The sequence below is a fragment of the Grammomys surdaster genome, unplaced genomic scaffold (assembly GCF_004785775.1).
Source record: "Grammomys surdaster isolate TR1022 unplaced genomic scaffold, NIH_TR_1.0 239, whole genome shotgun sequence".
NCBI classification, from domain to species: domain Eukaryota; kingdom Metazoa; phylum Chordata; class Mammalia; order Rodentia; family Muridae; genus Grammomys; species Grammomys surdaster.
In genome coordinates, this window is record NW_021604684.1 from 6,742,294 (window position 1) to 6,769,622 (window position 27,329).

At 41.9% G+C, this 27,329-nt stretch overlaps 1 protein-coding gene across 1 annotated transcript in view; it reads left to right on the top strand.

The window, feature by feature from the left end:
- The window catches only part of Atp8b1 (ATPase phospholipid transporting 8B1), a 134,269-nt gene extending 120,634 nt beyond the window's left edge, over positions 1–13,635 (top strand). The window contains exons 23-28 of the mRNA XM_028774197.1: positions 1,665–1,888; positions 2,940–3,023; positions 4,042–4,287; positions 4,595–4,733; positions 9,092–9,222; positions 12,295–13,635. Coding sequence (XP_028630030.1) covers positions 1,665–1,888; positions 2,940–3,023; positions 4,042–4,287; positions 4,595–4,733; positions 9,092–9,222; positions 12,295–12,519 — 1,049 coding nt within the window. The 3' untranslated portion in view covers positions 12,520–13,635. The remainder of the gene's footprint in view (positions 1–1,664; positions 1,889–2,939; positions 3,024–4,041; positions 4,288–4,594; positions 4,734–9,091; positions 9,223–12,294) is intronic.
- The last annotated feature ends 13,694 nt before the right edge of the window (positions 13,636–27,329 follow it).

Consider the following 27,329-nt stretch of genomic DNA (forward strand, 5'->3'; position numbering starts at 1 on the left):
TTATGACACTAGAAAGGAAACCATAAGAGGGCTGGGGAGGAAGTGTTGGAGAAAGTGGAGGCGGGGCTTAGTACAAATGAGGTATGTAAACAGAAAAGAGGCCATGGGAGAGGGCTGGCTGCTTGTGTTCTTCAGCACACTTTCTCTAAAAGACCTCACTGTCTTTGTTTACATTAATTTTTAAGGCCTGGACAATAGTCTGCACCCTCTAACTCGAAAATGTATTTAATAACTGTTAGAAGAATGAATACAGCATTGGAAACCAGCTTTGCAGTGTGTGCTTTTGAATGTGTGTATCTTAAAGTCACAGTGTTTCTTTGAAAATTGAAGAAAACACCAGTTAAAATTATTTTGATCAGGAATATTAGAAGACAAATAAAACTGGCTTAAGAAAACAAGTTCATAAAAAAAAGAGAGAGATAAGAACGTAAGTCAGTCTGTAGAGTCCTTGCCTATCATGTCCAAAGCCCTGAGTGACATCTGTACCACCGAGTAAATGAGATATAATAGAACAGAATTCCATCAAGAAGTAGAGTCAGGGGGACTGGGAGTTCAAGGCAATCCTTAGTTACATAGTGTGTTAGAGACAACATGAACTACATGAAAGAAAGCTTCAAAATAAAATCAATTTAAAAATAAGACAAACAAAAAAACAAAACCATGTAAAAATGTCTCACCCTGGCCAAGAAGCTAGGCTTCAGAAAGACATTGGATTTAGGGCCTAAAATTTCCATGGGAGCCTAAAGTCTATTGGTCTGCCTGCTTGTTTATCTTTCTTACTCTCTAAAGACCTTTAGAGGGAAAAAAAATCCACTCCACACTAAGATAGTGTATATGGTAAAATTCTAGACACTAGGGTGTAGTTGCTAATTCCAGGATTCCAAAAAGAGAGAATTGGTCAAACCTAGGTTTTCTATCAGGTAGGGTTCAGTACAGAAAACAGAACCTGGTAATTCAGGGTTATAGGTGCCTTCAAAGGCTTTTAGTGGACTGAAGAAATTTCTAGGCTGAGTAGCCTCTGGATCGTTCACTAGAGAAGTTTTTACTTTTTAGGTCCTTCTAAAGAGCTTCTCAATTGAGAAGCCTTTATGTTTGCCTATCAGTAGCTGGGTAGCTGGAAATGGTTATGAATTCTGCTGAAGATATGTCAAAGAGAGAAGAAACTTCTAGGCTCCAGGTCACCTCAGTTTCCAAGTCATGAGTGGATTTAAACAAAGGACCACAGTCACAATGAGACCAACCACAGCAGAGTCTGGGAAAGTATGCCGATTTGCTTTCCTGCCTTACTACTTACAACAAAAAGAGAACAGCGGTTGGCAGGGCTAGTTTTGCAGCATCTACCATAAGTGAGGTGCAGCTGACTCATCTCTGGTCCATAAGGGTGCCTGGGGCTCACCCTGTGGGTGGAAGAGATGACTGATGTGTTGTGTAGATAATCCAAATGGAATTCACCACCCACAGGAGATCGTATCACAAGTATTTATGGAGTCCCATCTGGGCTTGGTCTAGCATACTTGTGCCTCTGAATTGACATCAGGAACTGGAGGCAGGGGATGGTATGCAAGAGTTTTTATTTTTGTTTTGCTATGGAAAGTCTTAAGTTGTTCAATGCTTTGCCTTAAAAGTAGTGTCTGACCTGCCATTTCTTTTCCCTCTGCCCCCAGCTGCCCACATTGGTGTTGGAATAAGCGGACAAGAAGGAATGCAAGCTGTCATGTCCAGTGACTATTCTTTCGCTCAGTTCAGATATCTGCAGCGGTTGCTGCTGGTCCATGGCCGGTGGTCTTACATCAGGATGTGCAAGTTCCTACGATACTTCTTTTACAAGAACTTTGCGTTTACTTTAGTTCATTTCTGGTACTCCTTCTTCAATGGCTACTCAGCCCAGGTAATATAACATAATTCCTTTAAAACTGTTTTTTTTTTTTAGTAGAATGTTTATATAAATAAAATGCTAGATCTTTTAAACATTTTATGTGTTTGTTTGTTTACTGTGTGTGTGTCTGTCTATGTGTGTTCATGTGGGGGAGGGGTGCACAAATGCCATAGTGTATATGTAGAGGTCAAAGAAACAGCTTTGGGGATTCAGTTCTCTTCCATCTTTAGTTGGGCTCCAGGGATTGACCTCAGGTCACCAGTCTTGAGTGACAAGTTTGCCTGCGAAGCCACCTTCCCAGCCCTCCTGAACTAGTTTTATGTCAATATTCTTTTTTGAGTGTTAAAAAAGTTTTAAATATTTCAGTTCAGTTTTCAAGATTCTAATTCATTTAACAAGGAAGTATAATAATGGTAAACACGGCTGGAGAGCTGACTCAAGGTTCAGAGTACGTACTGCTCTTTCAGAGGACCTGAATTTGGTTCCCAATACCCATGTCAGGTGGTTCAGACCACCTGTAACTCCCATCTCAGAGATCCAAAGCCCGCATCTTGCATCTGTGGGCACCTACACTCATGTGCACATATCCATACACAGATCCACGCACATACACATAACTTTAAAATTTAAAGTCTTTTTTTTTCCCCCAGAGCTGAGGACCAAACCCAGAACCTTGTACTTGCTAGGCAAGCGCTCTACCACTGAGCTAAATCTTCAACCCCAAAGTCTTTTTTGAAAATGAACACTGATTTTATTTTACTAACATTATCAGTCAGAATAGAATATATTGGCAAAACCTTATAGTATTCATACACACATGCACACACACACAGACACACAGACACACACACACACACTTAAGGAGACAAGTTGGGGGGATTGTTGCTATGGAAAAGCCTGTGATACATCTCACTGCCTAGACAAACTCTTCTTTTGTAGGGCCAGCTGAGAGCTATTATCTCTTCAGGAGAGGTCCACGCTTGGCAGGAGACAATCCTGCATGGCAAAAGCAGACCTGTAATCTGTCTTTGTGCATGACACAGCCTCTGTCTTCTGTTTGCAGACAGCGTATGAGGACTGGTTTATCACCCTCTACAACGTGCTGTACTCCAGTTTGCCTGTGCTCCTCATGGGGCTGCTTGATCAGGTAGGAGCCCTGGGCTGGGGTGCTCTGGAAAGACCCATCTGCTGCTAGGGAGATTACAGGAAGCACTTCCATCCATGCATTCTTCTGGCTTTCCTCATCCTGATAAGCCCTTGTACACCTGTCAAGCAACAATAGCTGCTTTCTTCTCTGTTCCAAAAAACAGTTTCTGTAGCTCACTGAGTTCAGGCAAGGGAGCTCACATTTTCCTTTCAGACATTTGTTCAGACGACACCTGAGAATCCAGCATGGTTTGTATCAACAACTTATTTAAAAAGTAAATTTTAATATTTTCCAAAGTGCATGTATCTAATTCCTAAATCATGTTTCGCCTGACAAGTTATTCTTTTTTAAAAAAAAAATATTTTATTTGTTTCACTTTTCATCTCAATCACAGCCTCCCTCCCTCCTCCACCCAGTTCCACCCTTACACATCTCTCTCCCCACTAGCCCCACCCCTTCTAATCAGGGAAGGGGAGCCTCCCTTGGGTACCACCCCACCCTGGAACATCTAGTCCCAGCAGGTCTAAGCACATCCTCTCCTTCTGAGGCCATTTCAGGCAGTTTAAGTAGGGGGGAAGGGGATCCAATGACAGAGACAGAGACCGAGGCAGCCCACACTCCTCTTGTTAGGCAGACAAGTGATTCTTAGGAAAGGGATAATTAATAAGAAATAAATTGGAATAATTAAGGATTAACTTACCAACTTGTGTTGTGAGTATTCTCCCTCTAGATTTGTAACAATACAAATACATTCTCTCTGGAGGATAAAAAACTAATCTCCACAGATTATTTGACACTACTAGCATTGATAATCCCCCATAGCCACTGTCTGTAAGCATGGAGCGATGATGAGCAAAGGCAGAATGATTGTCCTCTGCACACAAAAATACTGATCAGGCTTCCTGCGTGCCTTCCTAAAGCACGGGGGCAAGCTGCGGCTGTTTGTGAGATCTGAGATGCTCACCGTGACCATCCCTGCTTCCTTGTCCTGATAGGCGAATTTTGTTTTCTCTTTAAGGATGTGAGTGACAAGCTGAGCCTCCGATTCCCCGGGTTGTATGTAGTGGGACAGAGGGACTTGCTGTTCAACTATAAGAGATTCTTTGTCAGTTTGCTGCATGGGGTCTTAACTTCGATGGTCCTCTTCTTCATACCACTTGGCGCTTATCTGCAAACGGTGGGACAGGATGGAGAGGCGCCTTCAGACTACCAGTCCTTCGCTGTCACGGTGGCTTCGGCTCTAGTAATAACAGTCAATTTCCAGGTTTGTGGCTTTCCTTGACTCTATCCTGTATCTCTTGGTACCTGTACCTCCGTACTTAGGCGAGCATGCCCAGTCTGTTCTCAGAGCCCTTGTCACTTTACAAAATGAGAATGTTCTTCTCATCCTTTGTCCTAGCATGTTTCTTCTCTCTTGCTTGAGCCAAGGATGGTTTGATCTCTGGGTGCTTTCTGTTCAAACCAAACCATACCCAAACTGCCAAATTCCATTTTGAGGGTTCACAAGTTCTTCCTTTTTCTTCTAAATTCGCCAAATGAGTACTCGTTTTTTTTCTCTGGTTTCCCAACAGATTGGCTTGGATACTTCGTACTGGACTTTTGTGAATGCCTTTTCAATTTTCGGAAGCATTGCACTGTACTTTGGCATCATGTTTGATTTCCACAGTGCTGGGATACATGTTCTCTTTCCATCTGCATTTCAGTTCACAGGTTGGTGTTTCTCAGATTCTGAAAGTAAGCGTAGGTCAATGTCACTAGATTACAATTGGACGTAATCCCCCGTGAGCACATATCTTTGCTAGTAAAAATGAATATTCTAATAGGAATTGAATGGCAGTGGCTGCCTGGAAGGATCTGAGCAAGGTAAAGTCAAATTAAGACATAGCTGTGCATCTGTTAAAGAAGATAGCTTAAAGGTTAAAAGGCTTGGACCAGCAAGATGAACCAGTAGGTAAATCACTGTGCCCACTGCCCAAGCCTGACAATCCGTGGGCTCCCATGGTAGAAGGAGAGAAGGAACTCCCAAAACAAGTTGTCCTCTGACCTTCATCTGCAAATTACAAATGTGTTCACATACACTCACACATGCTCACACACACACACACACACAAATAAACATAGAAATCAATTAAGCTTTTTAAAAAGATTTACAAGTCAGAGTTGAAGAGATACATTAGTGGTTAAGAGGACACACTGCTCTTACAGAGGACCCAGGATCAGTAAGTAACTGTGGTGAGCACAGTTATTTACTTTCTTGGTGCCCTAAGCCTTTTAATCTTTAAGCTATCCTATTTAACAGTTGCCCAGCAGTGTCTTAATGTGGCTTTAACTTGCTAAGACCCTTCCAACAGCCACTAAAACCCATATCCAGTGGCTCCCCATTGCCTGTAACTCCAGTTCCAAGGGATCCATGTCCTCTCCTGGCCTCTACAGGCAACACATACACACATAGTTTAAAGACATAATTTTATGCCCAGCAGTAGACAGCCAGCAGAAAATGAACTTAATGGCATTTTGGAGGTTCTTTGTACCATAGTACTTTGTCAGGGCTTTTTGTCTTTGTTTGTTTCTTACAGAACCTTTTGTTGTTGTTGTTGTTGTTTGGTTGGTTGATTTTTTTTTTATTTTTATTTTTATTTTTTTGGTTTTTCGAGACAGAGTTTCTCTGTGTAGCCCTGGCTGTCCTGGAACTCACTCTGTAGACCAGGCTGGCCTTGAACTCAGAAATCTGCCAGCCTCTGCCTCCCAAGTGCTGGGATTAAAGGCATGTGCCACCACTGCCCGGCTCTTACAGAACCTTTGTGCATATATTATGGTTTCCAGTTTTGTGTTTTAATGAAATTTCTGCGTGTGAACGTGTATCTCCACATCTGTAGATATTTCTTGTGCTTTTTTGGTTTTTTTTTTACTCTTTTTCTGTTTGTTTGTTTGTTTGTTTGGTCCTATCTATTCTGGTTTATTTGTTTTTTATTATATCGTATTGTTATTTTTAGATGCCTGTTTGTATTCTAATGACAGAGAGAAAAGGAAAGGGTGTGGATTTGGGTAGGAGGGGGAGTAGAGAGATCTGGTAAGAGTTGGGAGAGAGGAGACCTTGATCATATATTATATGAAAAAAATCTATCTTCAATTTTAAAATTAAAATGAAACTCAAATTGTATTCAGTAAAAAATAATAAATAAAGCGTAATTTAACCAAAGATTAGATTGATAGGAATGGTAGCATGTGCCTGTAATCCAAACACATGAAGATGGACAGGAGGATTTCTCCAAGTTCTGGGTTAGCCTGGTCTATAGAGAGAGCTCCAGGCCACCTGGGCTACAGCAAAGTTCTACCTTTAAAAAAAAGAGGAAGCGAAAAGAGACGGTGGGAGCAGCTAAGCAAAGCGTTCCTCCATACCCACAGGACCTACTCTTGATAGTTATAACACACTGAGTGCACATATATTGCTGAAAGAATAATCTCTCTAAAACACTATCTGAAAATATACAATGAATCATAAAACACTTCATGCATTTTGACCAGACGTTTCTCCCTTAAGGTTCTTTGTACAAAAACTGTAACACTATGACAGTTTTAATTATTTTTTTTTTTTTTTTTCTCTATAATAGTTTTAATTATTTTTTAAAGGGAGTGTGGAAATAGGTCAAAGACTTAAGAATATTAAATTAACTAATCAAATGACGAATTCCTAATACCATGGAAGCCTAGAACTCAGAAGTCGGGTCCATCTTTGAAAATATGTATGTTGAACAGCAGTTCAATGAACAGTTCACAAAGCTATGGGCACCGATGACTGTAACTGTAAAACACATGACTTAAGCTCTAGAGGTTGGGGCTGGAGAGATGGCTCAGCAGTTAAGAGCACTGGCTGTTCTCCCATAGGACCTAGGTTTGGCTCCCAGCATCCACATGGTGGCTTACAACCATCTATAACTCCAGCTCCAGGAAATCCAATGCCCTCTTCTGGCTTCCAAAAGTACCAGGCATGCATAGGATGCATACGCATACAGGCAAGCAAAACACTCATGTACATAAGATGAAAAAGTAAAAACCAAAAACAAAGACAAAAAACAAAACTTTAAGAGCCCAGAAGTCAGGGGGAGAACAGTGTCTTCTGGATCTAACAGGACTACAGCACTCATGAATTCATAGAGCTGTGACTGCGTGGACAGGATCAAGCCAGCCAGTATTTCAGTGTGGAGGGGCAAAGGGCTTGTGGACCCTCTGCCTCTAACTTAGTGGGACAATTGATGGCTTCTGAGCAAGGGAGAGTCAGATTTCTTTAAGGGTGTCACCCCTTGTTCTAGTAAATGCTCCACTCTTGAGTATATGGGTAGCACAAAGCAGACTGGTGGGTTATTAAAAAAAAAGAAAAGAGAAAAAGAATAAGAAGTTGGGAGGCGTTTATCTGGGAAGTGTTAGCGGAGTGGAGTTTAATTATAATCAAAATACATTGTATATAGAATCAAACTGATATAAATATCACAAATACAAAACTAAACATAAGCTGCACTTTTGTGAGTTTCTCAAATAGTTTGGATTTATGATACAATAAAAATTCTCCATAACTTTCTTTCTGAAGAGAAGATTGGGACTTCATGAGCCATTATTGGGTCATAAATGCCTGTTGCTATGGTAACCCTTTTCATTTCTGGGTGGGGCTAGCTTTCATGATTTTTATCCTGTTTTTTTTTTCTTACTCTTTTAATGTTTACTTAGAACATTCCGATATGAAGTGTGGTTCTTTTAATCTAATTTATATTTAGTGGTTTAAAAACAAAAACGTGTGTGTGTGTGTGCATGTGTGTATGAATATGAGTAAAGTTATAAAAACTAGAAAGGAGAATAAGAGAGGGTAAAAATAGATGATGAGGGAAGATGGACGAAGGATGCTCTGGATACTGAAGAGCAGAAGACACCAAGTGGGGAAGAGGTTCTGTGGGGGATGAAGAACAGCTGTAGGGTAGGAAGCAGGAGGTAGGAGCTTGAAAGCCACTCTGAAGAAAAACCCATAATGAAATCTGATACCTTGTATGCTAATTTTAAAAAAGATAAACGTTTTTAAATTTTAAAAATTAATCTTATGAACTCATATAAAGTACCAGAAGCTTTGCGATAAATTTGGCTCCAGATGTGGGGGAAAAAAAAGTTCCACATCCTTAGTCATCAGGGAAAGGCAAATCAGTATGACCCTGAGATTCCACCTTCCACCAATCAGAATGGCTAAGATCAAAAACTCGGGTGACAGCACATGCTGGTAAGGATGTGGAGAAAGAGGAACACTCCTCCATTGCTGGTGAAACTGCAAACTTGTACAACCACTCTGGAAGTCAATCTGGCAGTTCCTCAGAAAATTGGAAATTTAGTTCTACCTGAAGACCCGGCTATACCACTCCTGGGTGTATACCTGAAAGATGCTCCTCCATATCACAAGGACGCGTGTTCCACTATGTTCATAGCAGCCTTATTCATAACCGCTTTGGTTTTAACGTTTTTTCTGGAACTCTCTACTGCCAGATGACTCCAAGGGCCTAGTACTCTCAAAACACATGCTCTACCTGTGAGCTCCATCCCTGATCTGATTTCCCATTGTTTGTTGGTGCAGCATTAATGAAAGCATCCCCGATTTTATTCATGTTTATCAGCTTGTAGCAGACAATTGACCTTTCATGGCTAAAATATGCATTCCTGCCAGTGGTGGTGGCATGTGCCTTTAATCCCAGGCAGGTAGATCTCTGTGAGCTCAAGGCCAGCCTGGTCTATAGATCAAGTCCTGGAAAGCCAGGGATACAGAGAGAAATCCTGTCATTGAAAAACAAAACAACAACAATGAATTTCTGGCAGGGCATGGTGGATCCTATCTGCAATCCCCACTCTCTGATGAAGGCTTCAGGGTGAGACCCTGTCTCAAAAGCAAAATCTGAAAACAGAAAAAGATGTCCATTCTGGAACAGTGTGGGGAGGCAATAAAACATTAAAATGTTACCTAAGATGTGTGCTGAGCATATGGAAGACTGTGTCCTAAGATAGAAGCAGCTCTGTGAGTCCTTGTCGTATTGTTCCAGGTACGGCGTCCAACGCCCTGAGACAGCCATACATTTGGCTGACCATCATCCTGACGGTTGCCGTGTGCTTACTACCTGTTGTTGCCACCCGTTTCCTGTCAATGACCATTTGGCCATCAGAAAGTGATAAGGTACATAGAGATACAGACCTACCCTCCTCCTACTGGGAAGTCCCTTCCGAGATCCAAGGCATGTCCCATTACTATCTTTCCTGCTGAAAGCCCGTGGAAAGGCTGATAAGAATGTTGTTGCTTTTCACTATTTCTCTTTAATTACATCCTGAGGGATCGTGAGCCTTCAGAGACTTGTTCATACAGTGAAGCATGTCCCTTCAGTTTTACAATTAATGTTAACATTTTGCCATGCTAATGGTTTGGGCTTCTTCCCCCACTGCTCCCAACCTTATTTTTTTAATTAATTATTTTATTTTTTTACATTCCAGACAGTGCCACCTCTCCTGGTCCCTGCTCCTACATTTCTTTATTCAATTCCCCCTCTCCTTTACCCTTGAGAGGGTGTTCCCTCTCTTTCCCCCACCCCACCCCCTTACTTTTTTTTTTAGTTTTTTTTTCTGCTTTTTAAAAATTATTTATTTATTTTTTTCAAATTGTAATTCATACTCATTCACACAGGGGTTATAAACACAAAAAGGCAGGATGTGGGGAAGGGAATGACACTGGAGTGTGGGTGTTCAGGGAGAATACAGATATCTTTTAGAACAGGGTATCGGCTGGGTGAAGGTTCAGGGGACAGGTGGCTATGACTCTGCCTATGGTTCACTTGTCCTTACCTAAGTTGGCATTATCTGCCAAGGCTACCTATTTACAAGGTCTATGATTACTCAGGCTGGTAAATTTTCACAAAAGCTGCCTGCTTACAATAGCTTATAGCCATCTGTTTCAATGTTTTTCCACAGAGACCCAAGACTTGGTGTTAGTATACATGTATGACAGGCCTATTGCTGATTTTAGGCCTATGGCTGATTTTAGGCCTTCAGTGTGTAAGCAGGGCTGCCCCTGACATCTCCTCCCTTCTCTAAGTATAGAAGGACTGTGGCAATTCTAAGCTTGCGAAGGCAGGGATAGAGGCCTGACCTCCAGTAATTTAAGGGGACCTTGTAATGGCTCTGGTCCCCCTGTCATTGTCCAGTGAGGCATGAGGGTCCTACCCACCCCGATGTCTTTTTCCTGGAGAGGGGATACTTTTGACATCAACCCCTATGCAGTCAGGCTTGTCCCTCAGGGAACCCAGAGAGATATTTTTATCTTTTATTTATATTCCCTTGCAGTGCTTAGCCTCGCAGCCTAAGCAAGAATTTAGATGGCCAGTCATAGGGGTTCTGGGTGGCCCTTCTCTACTTGGGGGCAGAAGTCCCCTCTTTTAGGTTGCCTCATCCCCTTACTTAAAGCAAAATATTGTATCTGATAATACAATCAATGCCTCAAAAATAATGTGTTATCTCCCCTTTCGTAATGATTCAGATCCCGTTGTTGAGCAATTTAACAATGCTTTTCCCATCATGCTCCTGGGAGGAGTGTCTTCATTAGTTTCATTTCATACCGTAAGGTGGCCACAGCAGTTCCTGGCATCACATCGATAAATGGGGACAAGACTTCCATCTTTTCCCTCGGGATCCTGGGAACTTTCTTTTTCTTTTTCTTTTTCTTTTTCCTTTCTTTTTTTTTTTTGGTTTTTCGAGACAGGGTTTCTCTGTGTAGCCCTGGCTGTCCTGGAACTCACTCTGTAGACCAGGCTGGCCTTGAACTCAGAAATCCACCTGCCTCTGCCTCCCAAGTGCTGGGATTAAAGGCGTGCACCACCACCGCCTGGCTCCTGGGAACTTTCAATGTGTACTTTTCTCAGATGTCATTTGCCAGAATTAGACTGCATGTTGAACTAATAGCCAACAAGATAAAAACAACACTCCCTGTCTTATAGAGAATGTCACTATAGAACGGAGGATATTTACCTTTATAAATTGGCATCCTGCAGAAAGGCAAGTGTGGACGTTAGGTAAGCAAGTGTCCAGAACACTGTGACCATCAACAGTGTTTGTTAAACAAGAGAAGAGATAGAACCTCAGTTCTCAAAGTTCAAGAATGAAGATTTGAGTTTGGGTTCCAGCATACACACAAACAACTTTGCCTGGCACCCTGTACCTACAGCTGTGGGGACAGGATTCCTGGGGCTTGCTGGCCAGCCCCAGCATCGCTGAATCTGTGAGCTCCAGAATTGGTTCTGTGACAAAACCTATCTCAAAAATTAAGGTGAAGGGGATTGAGGGAGACACCAGACATCCATCTCTAGCCTCCATAACCATGTATACACACATGCACAAGCACCTGCACATATGAACATGCGCACATGCACACACACACATACACACACACATACACACACACACGGGGTGGGGGGAGAAAACAAGAAAGAGACAGACAGACAGACTATGCTGTAACATGCCTTTGAGATTTGTCAACACATATCAGTCTGCCCTGGGACTCACAAAGGATGTTAGCTTAGTGGCCTAGTTTGCTTTCTATTGCGTGACCAAACCCAACGTGGGGAAGCAAAGGTTTATTTCATCATATGACTCCCAGGTCACAAGCTACCACTGAGAGTAGCCAGGGCAGAAGGTCAGGCTGGACTGTGGAGTCAGAAACTAAAGCAGGAACTGAATACCTGTTACCCACTGGCTTGTTCTCTATGGCTTCCTCAGCTGGCTTTCCTACACCACTCAGAACCCTCACACTGGACTGGGCCCTCCCATACCAACCATTAATTAAGAAAATGCCCTATAGACTTGCCTACAGGCCAACCTGATGGAAGCATCTTCTTAATTAACATTTCTTCTCAGATGACTCTAGTTTGTGTCAAGTTGACAGGAAATAACCACTACACTTATGAAAAGTATGAGGCTTGATATTCCTGGAACTCACAATATAGACCAGGCTGACCTCCAAGATACCTCCACCTTTTGAGTACTGGGATTAAATGCTTGGTAATAGTTTTCCAAAATCTCCCTGCAGGATAGTAGAAATAGTCCCCAACCACCCAGGCCCTCCATGTCCCATTAGTCTAGAAAGGGGGGACTTTTGTGTGTGCGCAGAGATGTAAAGCCGCTTGGCCAGCTAGCTTCTGCCCAGATTCTATTGGCTAGGTGACCTGTGCATCTCAGTTGTCTTTTCATGGTTTTCTTTATCCAGATCCAGAAGCATCGAAAGCGACTGAAGGCTGAAGAGCAGTGGAAACGGCGACAGAACGTGTTCCGGAGGGGAGCATCTTCCAGGCGCTCAGCCTATGCCTTCTCGCACCAGAGGGGCTATGCAGACCTCATCTCCTCTGGCCGCAGCATCCGCAAGAAGCGCTCACCCCTGGATGCCATCATCGCTGATGGCACAGCTGAGTACCGACGCACAGTGGAGAGCTGAATGGCACTGCCTTGATGAGAGACCAGAGCGCTGGGAAAATGTCTTTTTTTTTTCTTTAATGAACGACTCAGGACCGTTTTAAAAACAAACAAACAAACTGAAGTTGTCACAGAGATACTGATGACAATAACCTTTTTAATAAACTTCTAGGATTGTGCTGTTAAGCAATCACAAAGCCAAGAGACTTGTTACCAGCCGATTGTGTCTGCTGAGATTCAAAGGGAACTTTTTTTTTTTTTTTTAAATCCAGGCCTAATGGAAGACGGCAGAATTTAGAAAAGTCTCTATTGCAGCTCGAAGGACACTACTACACTACAAAGTTACAATTACGCTCTTCTATCTGTGGTCTCAAGCATGGATTTCTCGGATGCACTCCCCCCTGCTTGTCACCTTTAAAACAACAGAAAAAGGAAATCTGGTTTTAATTTATGGATGCAGTAACAAAGGCTTCCTAATGTTTATCACCTGACACCAAGTGGTTTAACGATTTTTTCAGACCTGGTGATCAGGCTCCCTTTTTCCTTCTCCCAACTTTCGAAATTTGAAACAAGTTTCCTTGATTGAATGATTAAGTGCAATGTTTCATTCTGGTTTTGATTTACTACCAGGTTAAATAATATATTCTATATTTTTACTATTTGGTATTTCCCTGTACTACCAAGTGTTTTGACTCCCTACTTTAATTTTTCCAAAAATGATTTTTAAAAGCCAAGGACATTATCAATAGTATTAAGTTCCATTTAGATAAGAGAAGTAATCGTGGCACTTGTTGCACCATACAGGACTATAGATAATGACAATGGAATGTGTATTTCGGAAATGCTAGACGAAAGGGATTTGAATGTTTTCAACACAAAGTGATAACTAAGAAATGAACAAACCGAGATGTCAACATTATACAATATACACAGGTGGCAAGGGGCACCCTATGGCAGGCTACCTTGTGGTTTGGTGGCAGAGTTGGGGTCTTAGGTCCCATAGCAGTACAAAAAAGAAGAAACATCATAGTGACCCATAAATATGAACAATTATGAATCACTTAAAATTGACTAGAAAAGGACAGGACAATGCCTACTGAAAGTTTCCTTTGGAAGACAACACTACTTAGCTCTTCCGAGCCACTGGATGGGCTGGGGGTGGGGGTGGGGGTGGGGGTGGGGGTGGGGGACAAGAGTCTTGACTCTTAAGTGATGGGAACATTGTTGCTACTACCCACAACAGAGGAGAATGATACATACAAAGGTGTATTCAAACTACTGCCTGTGGCCACACTCACCCAAGGAGAACTATGAATGTAGCACAAAACAAAAATGGTAAAGTCACTTAAAACACTATGAGATTGTGTGTGTGTGTGTGTGTGTGTGTGTGTGTGTGTGTGTGTGCATGTGCACATGTACAATTGTATTGCTTGGTTCCTGAGTGTGAGCTTTGCAGGTTGTTTGTCCCAATGTCAGGAACTTGGACGTTTGTACTTGGTAGGGGAGTCTGTGGAGAACTTTCCCCTGTATTTCCTGGAATCGAAAGAGAGGTCTCCTGTTCAGAACAGAAGAGTTTAAACAAACTAAAAAGCCCAGAGGGTATCAGCCATACATTTGGGAATATTTTGCAGAGTTGTCTGTTGGAAAGAAACTGTTTGTGTCCCCCTCCCTAGAAAGTATTTTATATCAGTCTTTTGGAGCCTTGCTCTGGCATCTGTCTTATGTCTAAGACAAAAAAACCAAACAAAAAAAACAGTATTTTTTTATTTTGGAAAAACATTAGGCGATTAAGGAAAATATCCTTGAAAAGGTAACTAACTTATTTTCTCCCCAGGGGACTTTTCTCATTTTATTTTTATTTTTTCACAAAACAGTTTCCCTGCTCTAGTGAAAGCATCCGTGGGTTGCATAGATAACTTTTTTCCTTTGCAAATGTTCATAGCAGTCTGTGAATTCCCAAGAGGAAATCATGTGTAGTTCATCTTCTATACACAGGACAGGAAAAATTAAATTGTAATTTTATAATGCGTTGTCTAGGTGTGATGAAAGAATGTATGCCTATCTTTTGGAGGTAAATTTCTGAAAGTTTACAACTTTACCATGTAAATAAAAAAAGAATTGTATGTTTTCCTTTTTTTTTTTTTTTTTTCAAAAAATTTATCTTTTGTATTTTTTTCTCTTCAAGTTTTTTTTTTTTTTTTTTTTTTTTTGAATGACGGGAAGGGTTGGCAATGCAGATGTGTCAAAGACTTACACCGTTGGGTGCAATATTAATAATTTAAAATGCAAATCATAAATTATTTCTATATGCTGTAAATCTGAGATTTAAGGTATATTTTTGTTTAAAAAAATAAATGCTTTAGTAAAATATTTGGAATGTATAATTTTATATGTGTATATTTATGTATGCATTTTGTGGTTATTTACAGTGCCAGGGATTTAACCTAGAACTTCGTGTACGCTAGGCAAATGCACTCCACTAAGCTGCAGTTATAACTTTTTTTTCTAAGTTTAGTTGTTGTTGTTGGGGTGTGTGTGTATGCCTTGTATGTACCAGTGCCTGTAAAAGCCAGAAAAAGGTGTTAGATCCTCTGAAGCTGGATTTACAGATGGTTGTGAGTTACCAGCTGTGGGTACTGGAAGTTTCCAGCACCTCTGGAAGAACAGTAAAGATGGCATGACTAAGGTATCTCATTACCTCACTACATTTTCTTTTTTATTGCCTTTGTAAGAATGGCACTCATATATCCTAGGCTTGTTTGAACTCTTCCTATAGTCAAGGATAACCTTGCACTTCTGAGCCTCCTGTGGCCACCTCCCAGTGCTGATGTTAGCAGTGCATGCCACCATAGCTGCTTTTATTCAGTGTTGGGATTTAAGTCTCCCTGGATACCAGCAAAGCACCCTGGTGAGTGCTCCCTCGGTTTTTGTTTGTTTGTTTGGTTGGTTTGGGTTTTTTTGTTTTTTGGGTTTTTTTGGTTTGGGCCTTCTTGCTGCTGGTTTGTTGTGTTTGTTTGTTTGGTTTTGGTTTTTCTTTTAAGTGTGGAGTACCTAACAGAAGAATCTAGTCCTGTGATGGTTCCTGAAAAATATAGGGCTCCTCTGGCCGGCCGTGAGAAATAATGCTAGAGACCGTACAAAATATAAGAGATATGGCTGAGGAAGGTGATCAGACTTTGAAGGAAGAGGGAATGGCTTTCATGGTGAGACAAAGTCTACAACTCCAGACCTCTTACCCTCAGTTCCTTGGAAGGAAAGTAAGAGAAAGAAAGAAGATGTGGACTGTTGTTCGGGAAATACGTGTGGAATAGCTGGCAGGAACGTGGGCAAATGGGAATGAGGGGGAAGCTAACGAAGAGGAGGAGCAAGAGTCTATGTCTGAGTTGCTGTGACGATCAAGTGTGAAGACTCTGGTGTAGCACAGGGCCCTAGAAGAGAGGGACAATGGGCCTCACCAGCAAAGCGTGGTTATGCCATCAGGAAGGAGGTTCTTTGGTGGGGACCTCTTTGGGAGTTATAATTAGCAATGGGTAATGATAAGCTGTCATCAGGCTGTGAGTGTGTGGAATGAGAGAAGAGAGGACGATTCTAGCTTTCTCAGTAGACAAAGTGTAAGAGCTGAGTAGCAGAGAAACCAAACAAGGCTAGCAAAGCACTACAATGTTAGAGTTGGTTCAGGGATATTTTCAACTCAACAGCACCACCTAGAGGATCCTAGGCACATCCTGCGGCAGATGCTGCTCGGGACTGGCATCTGAAGGAGAGGAAATGGGATAACAAAATGTAGCCTAATGGAATCCAAATGCGTTTCAAGAGGGGCTGCCTCCTGTGAAGCTTAGGAAAACTGCAAAATGGCTTCTAATACTCCTGTCAGAAGCTGCTAGCAAGCTATGGCTGCAATAAAAATGTTGGTGCAGTTATAAAACAAAGAGGCCTGTCGAGATATTGAAGTAAACATCTGGGGGAGATGGAAGTTGAGATGCGCTGAAGAAATAATTTTCTAGGGAGCTAGAGTGATGATGGCTCAGTCGTTAAGAGCACTCGCTGCTCTTCCAGAGGACCTGGGTTTGATTCCCAGCACCCACATGGCAGCTCACAACCTGAAACTCACTGCTGGCTTTCACAGAGTATCAGGCATGCAAGTGGTCTGTAGACATGGGTTAAATGATTGTTTTTAATATAAATGTAAATAGTCAATTAATCTGGCAGCAGTATTTCTTTACCTTTACTAGTTTTCCAATAAGAGAGTCTAGGATTTATTAAAATTCCCTTGAGCCAAATACTAACCAATTACTACTCCATTCTAAGCCTCCGAGCTAGTAAGGATTCCTTCAGGACAATATCCCCATGTTATTTTTTTTTTATTTTTTTGTCTGTTCTTGATCCAGCTCTTCTGATGCTCCTTCCACCTCTTCCTCGTGGTTCCCTCCTCCACTTCCAGTCTTCATTTCCACCTCTCCTAGGAACAGAAGTCCCATCTTATTCTCACTAAAGTTCTGTGTTGGCTCATTGGCTTTAAAAAAAAAAAATTATGTATACAGGATGCCTGCACATCAGAAGAGGCCACCAGATCTCATCATAGATAATTGTGAGCCACCATGTAGTTGCTGGGAATTGAACCCAGGACCTCTGGAGGAGCAACCAATAACGCTCTTAACCTCTAAGCCATCTCTCCAGCCCCCTGGCTAATTTGGTTTTATTGGCAAAGCAGAGAATGAATGAGGAGCAATGCTTATATAAACTTGAGACAAGAGCTTCTAAGAATAAGCATTGAAACAAGATACAAGGGCAGAGAAATCAGTATTTGAATAGCACAAGAATAACCTTTACACAGCACACAAAAACATATGCACAGGCAAAATACCCATGCACATAAAAAGACTTGTTAAAGGAAAGGATAAATTATTTTCTAGAGCCATCTCTCCAAGAATCCTCTGCAAATAAGTTGATAAGTACCTGGAAAGATGCTCAAGGTCTTTGGCCACCAGGAAGGTGAAAATCAAAAAGTGTGAAGCCAGGCATGACTCTACAGGAGCTGAAGGCAGGCGGCTCGTTTTCAGCATCATGATGAATCTGAGGCCAACATGAACTAGGGAGATCCTAGTTCCATAAATAAATAAATAAGTAAATAAATAAATAAATAAGCAAAGCGCCATCCCATTTCACACTCAATAGCATAGTCACGATACTAAGAAAATGGAGAAACTTGAATTCCCATCCTTCTGGGGACACGGAGAGGAATATAATCACTGGCACTGGGGAGGACCATTTGGCTTTGGCTCAGCAAGTCCATGCTGAGATACATACTTGACAGTAATAGAAACAGAAACTTGCAACACTTACAAACTAGGGTTCATAGCAGCCCAGAGGTAGAAACAACCCAGACACTACATCAGCAGGTGGATGAATCAACAGATACAGATGTATACAACTGGAATACAATTTGGCCACAAAAAGAATGAGATCATGGTCCATGCTACAACATGTGTGAACACCTTAAATGGAGGAAGCCCCTGTCAGGCCAGGGGTTGGGGGTGGAGAACAGAGAACAGGTGAGGGTCAGCATAGGGGATATACATATACATATATGTATACAACATATATATACATACTATTTTTGTTCTTTAAAGATATCTGTATGTGTATACAATGTATTTTGATCATATCCATCAGCTGTCCTTCAACTCCCCCTAGTGCCCCCACCCCATCTCCCTCCTAACTTCCTGTCTTTTTGTTATTGTTATTATCAATAACTACCTAAGTCTAAACAGTGCTACCCATATACCACATAGTGCATGGGAATGTGGCCATCTCCTGGGGCATGACCAACAGCTATCATGTGCCAATAGCTCCTCCAATAGGGGCAGCATCTTGGAGGCCTTCCCAACCAGGCTGAAAATTTGACTGCCTTGATTGTGTGCAGTTAACCACAGCTGCAGTGAGTTGGTGTGTGCCATAGCCACATCCTAGAAAACAACATGTGTTGCAGTAAATCTCCAGCCCAAATAAGCCCGGGGAAAGAAAACACAACTCAATTAATATGAATACAAGCTGTATGGCTCATTCCTCACTTACTGCCCCTCCCAGGAGAGGGGAATTAGCATCAAAATACAAGCAACCCCAGGACTATTCACCATAAACTCTTGTGTTGTGGGGGCTTATACAGGATTGGAGTCAGGAAAGTGTCATTGGAGATTCTGACAAGAGACTGACATTACAAGTCTGAATCTAAAAGCTAGGAAGAGAATAACTGCCAGGCGTTGGTGGTGCACGCCTTTAATCCCAGCACTTGGGGGGCAGAGGCAGGCGGATTTCTGAGTTCGAGGCCAGCCTGGTCTACAGGGTGAGTTCCAGGACAACCAGGACTACACAGAGAAACCCTGTCTCGAAAAACAAAACAAAACAAAACAAAACAAAACAAAACAAAACAAAGGAAGAAAATAATTGACCCTTCAATGGACCGATCTAAATATCTGTACTAACCTTCAAAGCAATGTCTAGACTTGTTTGACCAACGAGGTGCCACAGGATAGTAAAGATAAAATACTATTAACCGCCAAAATGACTATGGGGGAGGGGCTCTTTGGGGATAGTGAGATGTTTCAGAATTTAACTTTACCTGTAATGAATTTAGTAAAGGAAATTCAGAGCTAGGATTATAATTCAGTTCATAGACCACTTGCCTAGCTTGCATGAAGCCCTGGGCTTTATCCCTAGCCCTAGAATAAAATGTGGTGTGGTCGGGCACAGAGGCACACACCTTTAATGACAGCTGAGGCAACTGGATCTCTGTGAGTTAAAGGCCAGCCTGATTTTCATATGGAGTTCTAGGCCAGTCAGAGAGACCTTGTCTCAGAACAACAAACAAACACCTAGCTGTGGTAGCAAGTGTCTGTAATGCCAGCACTCAGGTGGAAAAGGCCAGAAGTCTAAAAGTTCAAGGTAATCCTTAGCTACATAGTGGGTTCAAGATGGACCTAGGCCACGTAACCCCTATCTAAATAATAGATAGATAATAGATAGATAGATAGATAGATAGATAGATAGATAGATAGATAGATAGATACTTTACCTTAGCAAATGAGAAAATATCTAGCAAGGCTTGGTAATGCACAGTTAAAGCTGTGTGCAGCAGCCCGGCTATACTTAGAGAAGGGAGGAGATGTCAGGGGAAGCCTTGCTTACACACTGAAGGCCTAAAATCAGCCATAGGCCTAAAATCAGCAATAGGCCTGTCATACATGTATATTAACACCAAGTCTTGGGTCTCTGTGGAAAAACATTGAAACAGATGGCTATAAGCTATTGTAAACAGGCAGCTTTTGTGAAAATTTACCAGCCTAAGTAGTCATAGACCTTATAAATAGGTAGCCTTGGCAGATAATGCCAACTTAGGTAAGGACAAGTAAACCATAGGCAGAGTCATAGCCACCTGTCCCCTGAACCTTCACCCAGCCGATACCCTGTTCTGAAAGATATCTGTATTTCCCCTGAACACCCACGCTCCAGTGTCATCCCCTTCCCCACATCCTGCCTTTTTGTTTGGTTTTGTTTTTTGTTTTTTGTTTTTTGTTTTTTGTTTTTTGTTTTTTTGAGACAGGGTTTCTCTGTGTAGCCTTGGCTGTCCTGGAACTTACTGTGTAGACCAGGCTGGCCTCAAACTCAGAAATCTGCCTGCCTCTGCCTCCCAAGTGCTGGGATTAAAGGCGTGGGTCACCACCACCCAGCTTTTTTTTGTGTTTATAACCCCTGTGTGAATAAGTATAAATTACAATTTGAAAATAAATAAATAAATAAATAAATAAATAGATAGATAAAATGAAAAGGCCCCCAAAAATATTTAAAAACCTCATTAAAAATAGATTTAAATAAATAAATAAATAATAAATCATTAAAAAAAAAAGCTGTGTGCAGAACCAACCTTCCTTTTGTTCTTGACAGAACTATAAACTGATGAAACTCTGATATGGGCAGTTTAGAAATAGCCACTAAAATCTCAAAGCTATTACCCTGTGGCATGATCCCTGAACTCCTCAATTTCATCGTGCAGATGTATCTGCCTCCAAGGGAAACCACATACACGTCTACAGCACTACCAACAGGTGTATAGCAATTAAAACATTGGCAAAGCCAGAAATCAATGAGATGGGGTTGACTAACTGAAGTTAGGTATCTTCTGATGACACTAGAATAGAAACCAAGGGAAACTAAGAACCGTCTACACGAGTCATTGTGAATATAGAGGGCTAGGCCTAGAACTGTGCCTGACGGCTGGCTTCCTTTCATGTGAAAAGGGTGGGATTGGTGCACAGAGGCAATGCAATCCCAACCAAAGTCTCATAGATTTTCTAAGTTTCAAGTGAATTCTAAATCTCATCTGGGAATACAAAGACTTAGAAAGATTTATAAAACAACAGAGAAACAAAATTAATGATGGAAGGTGTTGTAGGTAGGATCTGAAATGTCTCTACCCTGTGTTAAAGACTTGGTCCCGGCCGGGCAGTGGTGGCGCACACCTTTAATCCCAGCACTTGGGAGGCAGAGGCAAGTGGATTTCTGAGTTCGAGGCCAGCCTGGTCTACAGAGTGAGTTCCAGGACAGCCAGGACTACACAGAGAAACCCTGTCTCAAAAAAACAAAAAAAAAAAACAAAACAAACAAAACAAAGTTACAATTATGCACTTCTATCTGTGGTCTCAAGCATGGATTTCTCGGATGCACTCCCCCCTGCTTGTCACCTTTAAAACAACAGAAAAAGGAAATCTGGTTTTAATTTATGGATGCAGTAACAAAGGCTTCCTAATGTTTATCACCTGACACCAAGTGGTTTAACGACTTTTTCAGACCTGGTGATCAGGCTCCCTTTTTCCTTCTCCCAACTTTCGAAATTTGAAACAAGTTTCCTTGATTGAAAGACTTGGTCCCCAGCCTGTGGCACTCTTGTGATGGGGTACAATCCTTAGGAGGTGGAAACCAATGGAAGGAAGTTACATTATTGAGGAAATGGCCTTAAAAGAGATGTGGGAGCCCATATTCCTCTCATTTGTAATCCCCAGTCACTACAAACGAGTCTGTTCCACCACACATTCCCACCCCGATTATGCATCCACAGGCCCAAAGCAATAGGGCTAAGGGGTTGTGCTAAGGGGTTGTGCTCTGAAACTATGAGCCAAAATAATCTGTCCTCCTTAAAAATCAACTCCCTCAGGTAAACTGGGTATGATGCTACATTCCTGTAACCCTAAAAGACAGTCAGGAGGCTGAGGAAGAAGGATCATGAGTTCAAAGCTAGTTGGGCTACATAGAAAGTTAAGACCAACCCAAAATACATAGCAAGACCCTGCCTCAGCAAACCAAATGAAACCCAATCAAAACAAAATTCAGCTGTCTGTCAGTTGAGCAACACAGAAGGCCTGATCACCACAAAGATTCAAGTATGATAAAGCTACTGCTATCAAAAAGGAATAGTACTGGCCTGCAGATTGACAGAACATGAAAGAGCCCAGAAATTAGTCCACACATACATGGATAGCTGAGTTTTAACAAGAGAACAAAGGCAATTAAGTGGGGCTAGAACAGACTTTGCACAAATAATATTGAATATCCATGAGCAAAAATAATGAGCATGAATTCCCATTTTGTAGCATAGCTCTTCCTTACAGAAGTTTGACTAGACACTTGAATACAGACACATACCCACATAGACACACACAGAGAGACAGACAGACAGACAGACACACACACACACACACACACACACACACACACACTAGTCAATAGGGAAACAAGAGGAAGGAATGGAATACAAAACTTGCAGGGTAGTTGATCACACTGTGAACTCCAAGATTATATTATTTACTGGAAAAATCTGTTTTTAGTTGTGGTGTGGCTCAGCCTGAGCACATGCTGTTAATCCAAGAGCTTTCTGCCTTAGATTAAATAAAGTCAACCATAGGTCAAGCAACTGATTGACAGGAAGTGACCATAAGATTATTAAGAGTAAGAGGCAGTCAGGAGGATGGGTAAGGAAACGCACAGGAAGTAGAAGGGAGGAACATTCGGTTTGAAGGGAGTTTTTTTGAGATGGCCTGAGAGAGGGGCATTTGTTCTGGGACACTGGCTGAGGAGGAAGGTCAGCTGAGTGCTTTCTCTGCCTCTGGGCTTGCAGGCTTTCACTCCAGTTTCTGGCTCCTGAGTCTTTATTGGTAAAATTGAACAATTGAGATTTTTGCTAAAAACAAATGAACAAACAAACAAAACCAAAACAAATAAACAGAAAAGAAAATAAAACAACCCAAAAACCAAACACAGACCAGTATGGGAAAACTTTAGGGTGGAAAGTACCTAAATAGTGATAGTTTCATGTGTATACGTATTTGTTAAGAAACTATCTTCAACTGCATGCTTTAAATATTTATGCTTTATCACACTGTCTTAGTTAGGGTTTTACTGCTGTGAACAGACACCATGACCAAGGCATCTCTTTTTTTTAAATGTATTTTATGTATATGAGTACACCATAGCTGTCTTCAGACACACCAGAAGAGGCCATCAGATCCCATTACAGATGGTTTTGAGCCACCAAGTAGTTGCTGGGATTTGAACTCAGGACCTCTGGAAGAGCAGTCAGTGCTCTTAACCACTGAGCCATCTCTCCAGCCCATAAGGCAATTCTTATAAGGACATTTAACTAGGGCTGGCTTACAGGTTCCGAGGTTCAGTCCATTATCATCAAGGCAAAAGCATGCCATCGTCCAGGCAGCCATGGTGTAGGCAGAGCTGAGGGTTCTACATCTTTATCTGAAGGCAGAATACTGGCTTCCAGGCAGCTAGGATGAAGGTCTTAAAGCCCACATCCAGTGACACACCTACTCCAGCAAGACCACACCTTCTAACAGTGCCATTCCTTGGGTCAAGCATATACAAACCATAACATATACATTATTTTTACTTTTAAAAAGATGGTGTAGGGCATGAAAAGATAGTTTAGTTGGTGCTAATGCTTGCTGTGCAAGCTTGAGAACCTGCTTTGAATCCCAGCACCTATGGGAGAGAGAGAGGAGGGGGGAAGGAGGAGGAGGAGGAAGAGGAGGAGGAGGAGGAAGAGGAGGAGGAGGGGAGAGGAGAGGAGGCAGGTATGGCCCATGCCTGGTAACCCTAGTATTGTAGGGGTGGAGAGACAGGATTCTTGGAGATCTCCAGCATAGCTCCAAGTTCACTGAGAGACCCAGCCTCAAAGGAAGAAGACAGATGATGATGCCAAACACCTGATACACTTCTCTAGCCCCTACACTTGTACATGCACACACTCTTTTAAAGGTCTTTGATAGGACAGAGGGATGGCTGTTGGTAAAATGCTTTCTGTATAAGAAAGAGGAGCTGAATTTCTTTCCTAGAACTCACATAAAGGCTGGTTATGATAGCCCACACCAAACCTCCCACTACTGGGTAAGTGGACACAGGAAGATCCCTGGGGCTCGCCAGGCCTTGTTAATTAGCTAGTCTAACTATATCAGCAGATTCCAGGTTCAGTAAGAGACACTGTCTCAAAAGATAAGACGCAGAGCTATGACAGAAGATATTTGACGAGGAGTGAGACTTTTAAAATGGAAGAATCTTTTCATACTTTTAAAATTAAAACATGAACTATACATGTGTAATATATTCCATAATTGTAATGTGAAATAAAACATTTTGTGTTTCTGTTGCTGTGTGTGGTAAAACACCATGACCATATGTTATGGAAGAAAGAGTCTATTTTGGTTTATGGTTTGAAGGTTAGAATCTATAATGGCAGCACAGAGGGGAAAGATAGGGAAGCAGGAACAGGAAGCCGAGCACTTACCCCTTGAGCCACAGCACAAAGTGGAGAGAGAAAGGGAAGAGGCACAAGTCTTTAGACTCTCAAAGCCCACCCCTAGTGACATACTTCTAACAGGGCTATACCCCCCCAAACCTCCTCAGACAGTGCCATCAACTGGGGACCAAGTGTACAAACATCTGAGCCTGTGGGGGGCATTCTCATTCAAACCACTACACACTGTTAAGTCAAAGGGGGTCATTTGAGTTCAGATTTTTCCTGTGCAAGTCACAAATGCTTCCCAATTGGCTTGTGCTTTGGCCTTCTGGATGAGCAGGGTTCACAGTCATAGAAAGCACTGCCTTTCCTTCAATAGTTTAGTGAATATACATTTCCTTTGCCCCCAGAAGGATCCAGATGAACTCTTTAGGACACGGGAAGTAAGTGGAGCGCCCCCCTTAGAACAGGAAAGAATGTTGCAGAGTCAGTCAGTAGGTTTCTGTGTGACCAATCAACTATCAGTCAAGATGGGTGTGATGGTTGACTATCAATTTGATTAGAGTGTCTTTGAGGGTTTCCAGAGATGACTAGACTCTAGGGCTCTGACCTAATGAGCATGCTAATGGATTCATAATAAGAAGCCTTATAGAGAGGTGATGAAAAGCAGAAAGTTGGCCATACTAGAGGAAATCCATTACTTGGGATATGTTCTTTGAAGCTCTCTTTCCCTGGCATGTTTACTTCTGTAGTCCCTTCTTTGTCTGTTTCTTGGCTGCCACAGTGTAAACCATTCTGCTTTATCACACCCTTCCCCCACGCTGGGCTGACCGCTTTGAAGCCATGAGCTAAATTTCTCCTACATTACCTTATGTCACAGATTAAGTCACAACAATGTAGAGACGAATGCAATGACTTCAAATAATGGGACACACGGAAAGAGGAAATGCTCATAGTTTTAAAACTACCAGAAATGTCAGCTTGGGCTCTGGCGTCACGATACTGGCTCAGTTGGTGAAGCATATACCTTGCTAACAGAAAGACACGCGTTTGATTCACCAGAATCAACATTTGAAACAGCTAGAAGCGATGAGGCATGCCTCTGTGAGAGTCTAACAGCTGGCAATGTCCTCATTGATAGGCGGCCATTGAAGGGGAGAGCAGAGAAGCTGGGCAGTGCAGAGGGTCTGTCTGTTTAACTCAGAGTCCAGTACGGTGATGCCGCCTGCTTGCTCAGTGTCTTCTTGGGAGTGCGTTGACTATTCTGAGGGGTTTTTGTTGTTGTTTTGTTTGTTTGTTTGTTTTGCTTTTGTTTTTTGGTTGGTTGACATGAATTCTAGGGATCCCCCCACTGCTGTTTTGTTTGTTTTTGTTTTGTTTGATTTATTTTTAAGATTTATTTATTTCATGTATGTGGGTACACTGTCGCTGTCTTCAGACACCAGAAGAGGGCATCGGATTCTATTACAGGTGGTTGTGAGCCATAATGTGGTTGCCGGGAATTGAACTCACGACCTCTGGAAGAGCAGTTGGTCCTCTTAACCTCTGAGACATCTCTCCAGCCACTTTTGTTTTGTTTTTTTTTTTTTAACATAAAGCCTGTTGTAGTCCAGCCTGGTCTTATTGGTAGGTTTTTGTTTATCTGTTGCCTGTTTTAAATTTCCGATAAAAGAAAAACAAAAACAAAAAACAAAAACCTACAGTAACTGGGTTGTTTTCAAGTATATCTAGCATCAGAGTCCTAATTGCTCAAATTCATCCTCCTTGGTGGGATATTAGTTTTTAAATGATTGTATTTCTTATTGTTCCTGGGTGCTTACAGACAAACGGCTTGGAGATCACTGAAGAAAAGGTTCTCCAGGGATAAACGGACTAGCTTGTGCTTAAATTTAACTCTCCAAGGCGAGAGGGAAGTTGAATCTTCAGTGCCTTAAAATAAGTCTCATAGTGATATCTTCACTGTTGTCTGCAGTACAGATACACACTACTTACATCTTTCACACACTAAACCCCTTCCCAGGCTGGGATGAAGTAAGAAGACCTCACAGTGATTTTTGCCTTTTCTGTCTCCAAAAATTGTTTTGTGGAGCAAAACCCTGAATGGTATACGAAAGCTCTTGGAAGGCGTTTGTGAATTTGACAGGACTCAGGAGAGGAGCCCGGAAACTGCCCGGCGTCAACGTGGCAACTCTGGATTCATACGCCCTGAACTTAGGCAGGTAACTGGTGAAAGTTAAATAGAGACATACTCTTAACAGTGTGCGGCAAACTAAATGGACTGAGAGACCAGAACAATTCGGAGAACGCAGTGCGGGAACACGGTGACCACAAGAACAGAGCGCCCCTAGAATGACCATAGACTGAACAATGCCATTAATTAAACACAATTCAGTCCGAGAGTCAATCAATAAAGGGCACTGGCAATTTCTAGCCAATTTCTGTTTGTGACTTTCTCAGCTACGCAGCAAGGATACGTCAGCTCCTGGAGGGAGATCGGATTAAATGAGACTGTTTACCTAGAAGAGTTAACCAAGCCCTTCCTGAACTCCACGCTGTGTTGGGAACACTACACCGATCCTAGCCAGACACGTTACCCATAATTTGACTAGAGACAGGGAGTGAAGCCATCCCTCGCTATCAGGGAGATTGTTAACAGGACCTTTGCAAATAATGAAACAACGGACGCCTTATACTAAATAGCATAGCGTCTGCATCGAACCTATACAAATCTCGCAGATTTTAAATCATTTGAGGATTAGTACATCAACTAACGCGATTAAATGTTTACTTAATGTTACTTAAACTAGCTCATCACAATTTCTTTTTTTAAATATATTTTCGGGGGCTCAGCAATTACGAGCACTTGCTCCTCTCCCGAAGGTCCTGGGTTCACTTCTCAGCTCACAATCATCCAGAACTTAGGTCTCTAGAGATCCGATGTTCTTTCTTTTACAAGGCACCCATCTGGTGCATGTAGTGGCAAACCACTCATACATATAAATCAAAAAATAAATCTAAAAAAAAAAAAATCCCCT